Source organism: Otolemur garnettii, unplaced genomic scaffold, assembly GCF_000181295.1.
Source record: "Otolemur garnettii isolate 467f Iridium unplaced genomic scaffold, OtoGar3 scaffold00104, whole genome shotgun sequence".
Lineage (NCBI taxonomy): Eukaryota > Metazoa > Chordata > Mammalia > Primates > Galagidae > Otolemur > Otolemur garnettii.
In genome coordinates, this window is record NW_003852499.1 from 2158501 (window position 1) to 2161928 (window position 3428).

Below are 3428 nucleotides of genomic sequence, written 5' to 3' on the forward strand. Positions count from 1 at the left end.
CTGGCCCATTGGAAGGTGAAGAAAAGACTTGAGGCTGAGAAAAGACTCAGAAGAACAATCATTTTAGCTGGATAAACATTTGTGTCTGCAGCCTTGTCCTTGCCTAACATTAACGTGTGGCCTGCCTCCCTATTCCAGGTCTCCATTGCTGATGAAGGGGTGACCAAAGGCACTCAACCCTTGGCAGCCATCTGTCCCTGTGGCCACATTCCCATGCCCAGCATCTGCTTGCTTTGGAACCCTCTCTGTACACCCACCAGGCCTCTACCGGGAAGTGACAACCATGTCCTGACCCTGATGTGCCCCATGATGTCTTCAGCCTAGCAGCACCCTCTCAGAGTTTGGCACAATGTTGGCCAACTCCTCAGCCAACATCTCGTCTACTAATAGCCCTGTTCTACAGTGTCCTGACTACCGGTTCACCCATCAGCTGCACATGGTGGTCTACAGCCTGGTGCTGATTGCTGGACTTCCCCTCAACACACTGGCACTCTGGGTCTTCCTGCGCGCACTGCGTGTGCACTCGGTGGTGAGTGTATACATGTGCAACCTGGCGGCCAGCGACCTTCTCTTCACCCTGTCGCTGCCCGTACGCGTCTCCTACTACGCACTGCACTACTGGCCCTTCCCAGACCTCTTGTGCCAGACGGCAGGTGCCATCTTCCAGATGAACATGTACGGCAGCTGCATCTTCCTCATGCTCATCAACATGGACCGCTACGCCGCCATCGTGCACCCGCTGCGGCTGCGCCACCTGCGGCATCCCCGAGTGGCGCGGCTGCTCTGCCTCGGCGTGTGGGCGCTCATCTTGGTGTTCGCTGTGCCCATCACTTTCGTGCACAGGCCGTCGCTCTGCAGCTACAATGGCCGCAAGGTGCGCCTGTGCTTTGAGAGCTTCAGCGACGAGCTGTGGAAGGGCAGACTGCTGCCACTCGTGCTGCTGGCCGAGACGCTGGGCTTCCTGCTACCCCTGGTGGCCGTGGTCTACTCGTCGAGCCGGGTCTTCTGGACGCTCGCGCGGCCAGACGCCACGCGGAGCCAGCGGCAGCGGAAGACCGTGCGCCTCCTGCTGGCCAGCCTCGTCATCTTCCTGCTATGCTTCGTGCCCTACAACGCCACGCTAGCGGTCTACGGACTGCTGCGGGGCAAACTGGTGGTGGCGAGCCACGAGGCCCGCGATCGAGTGCGCGGGGTTCTTATGGTGATGGTGCTGCTGGCCGGCGCCAACTGCGTGCTGGATCCGCTGGTGTACTACTTTAGCGCTGAGGGTTTCCGCAATACCCTGAGCTGCCTGGGCACTGCGCTCCAAACCAGGAGCTTGGTGACCAATAGGGCGCGGGGGGCGCACGTGCTCACCCAACAGCCTGTTGAGACTATCCATGCCACTAAGTTGGATGCTGCCAGTCAAGGGCTGCTCCAGTCCTCCAGCTCGGGAACGCCCTCCACTCAGTGCCTTCAAGATTCGGCCCTCTGAACCCATGCTGTGCCATAGCCCTGTTGTCTGCTCCCTACCCCCCAGTGCCTGTCACTCTTTCATTCTTGTGGGATGTGTGCACAAAGGAGGCGGTCTAGGCACTTGGACCTCTGGGTGAGAACTCCAGCTCATGAATGCAGCAGAGAACAAAATGTGGAAGCCATGGCACAGAGAAGGAAGAGTGCTGCCAGGAATGGCTTCTTTAATGGGTGCTAGTGAGCACATAGAGGACCCCTTTTGCAGTTAGTAGGAAGTGATGCAGGGGGTCTGTCTCTGTGGGGAGTGGGCATGAAATACAGTTAAAAGCTGGTAGATGGAGCAGAAAATGAGTATCCTAGATGTAGACCTGCCACAAGGGTCTGAGAGCTGAAGAGCTCTGAGCCCGTAGTTGTCATTATTGTTTTGTTTTGTTTTTGAGACAGAGCCTCAAGCTATCCCCCTGGGTAGAGTGCCATGGCTTCACAGCTCACAGCAACCTCCAACTCCTGGACTCAAGCGAGTCTCCTGTCTCAGCCTCCCAAGTAGCTGGGACCACAGGCGCCCACCACAACACCTGGCTATTTTTTGGTTGCAGCCGTCATTGTTGTTTGGCGGGTCCGGGCTGGATTCAAACCCGCCACCTTAGGTGTATGTGGCTGGCGCCTTAGCAACTTGAGCCATAGGCGCCGAGCCAGTTGTCATTATTGTTTAGCAGGCCAGCCCTGGTGTATGTGGCTGGCACCCTAACCACTGAGCTACAGGTGTCAAGCCAATGCCCAGCTATTTTTAGACATGAGGTCTCACTCTGGCTCAGGCTGGTCTCCAACCTGTGAACTCAGGCAATCTGCCCACCTCGGCCTCTCAGAGGATTATTAGTATGAGCCACAGCACCCAGCCTATCTCAAAACTTTTTGGTCTCAAATCCCTTTATATTCTTAGAAATTGAGGATTCCAAAGAGCGTTTGCTTATGCTTTGTTCTTTTCATACTTACCATACTAGAAATTAAAGTTAATACTTTATTATTATTTTTTTTGAGATAGAGTCTCACTGTGTCATCCTGGGTAGAGTGTCTTGGTGTCATAGCTCACAGCAACCTCAAACTCTTGGCTGAAGGGATCCTCTTGCCTCAGCCTCCTGAGTAGCTGGGACTACAGGCGCTCACCACAGTGCCTGGCTAGTTTTTCTATTTTTCAGAAGAGACAAAGTCTCACTCTTGCTCAGGCTGGTCTCAAACTCCTGAGCTCAAGCAATCCTCCTACCTTGGCCTCCCAGAGTGCTAGGATTACAGGCTTGATTCACCTCATCCAACCTAAAGTAAATACATTTTTAAAATGGAAATATTCAACCACATATTCTATTAGCTATGGGAACCATAATGCCATGCTTCATGAGAGTTCTGGAAAAATACATAGTATACTTGTGAGAGAATGAGAGTGAAAAGGGCAAATAAGGGCGGGTGCAGTGGCTTATGCCTGTAATCCCAGCACTTGGGAGGCTGAGGCAGGTGGATTGCCTGAGCTCACAGGTTTGAGACCAGCCTGAGCTAGAGGAAATCTGGTCTTAAAAATAGCTGGGCAGCTTGGTGCCTGTGGCTCAAGCAGCTAAGGCACTAGCCATGTACACCTGAGCTGGTGGGTTCGAATCCAGCCCAGGCCCCCCAAACAACAATGACAGCTGCAACCAAAAAATAGCCGGGCATTGTGGCAGGCACTTGTAATCCCGGCTACTTGGGAGGTGGAGACTCGCTTGAGCCCAGGAGTTGGAGGTTGCTGTGAGCTGTGATGCCATAGCACTCTACCCAGGGCGAAAGTTTGAGGCTCTGTCTCAAAAATAAATAAATAAATAACTGGGCAATGTGGCCAGCGCCTGTAGTCCCAGCAACTTGGGAGGTTGAGGCAGCTTGAGCTCAGCAGTTTGAGGTTGCTGTGAGCTATGATGCCACAGCACTCTACTGAGGGTTATGAAGTAAGACTC

At 53.9% G+C, this 3428-nt stretch overlaps 1 protein-coding gene across 1 annotated transcript; it reads left to right on the top strand.

Annotated features, from left to right (window-relative positions):
- Nucleotides 1-349: 349 nt before the first annotated feature.
- On the top strand, nt 350-1474 carry LPAR5 (lysophosphatidic acid receptor 5). Its single transcript, XM_003796406.1, has one exon. It carries the CDS (start codon nt 350-352, stop codon nt 1472-1474), a length of 1125 nt encoding a protein of 374 aa, XP_003796454.1.
- The last annotated feature ends 1954 nt before the right edge of the window (nt 1475-3428 follow it).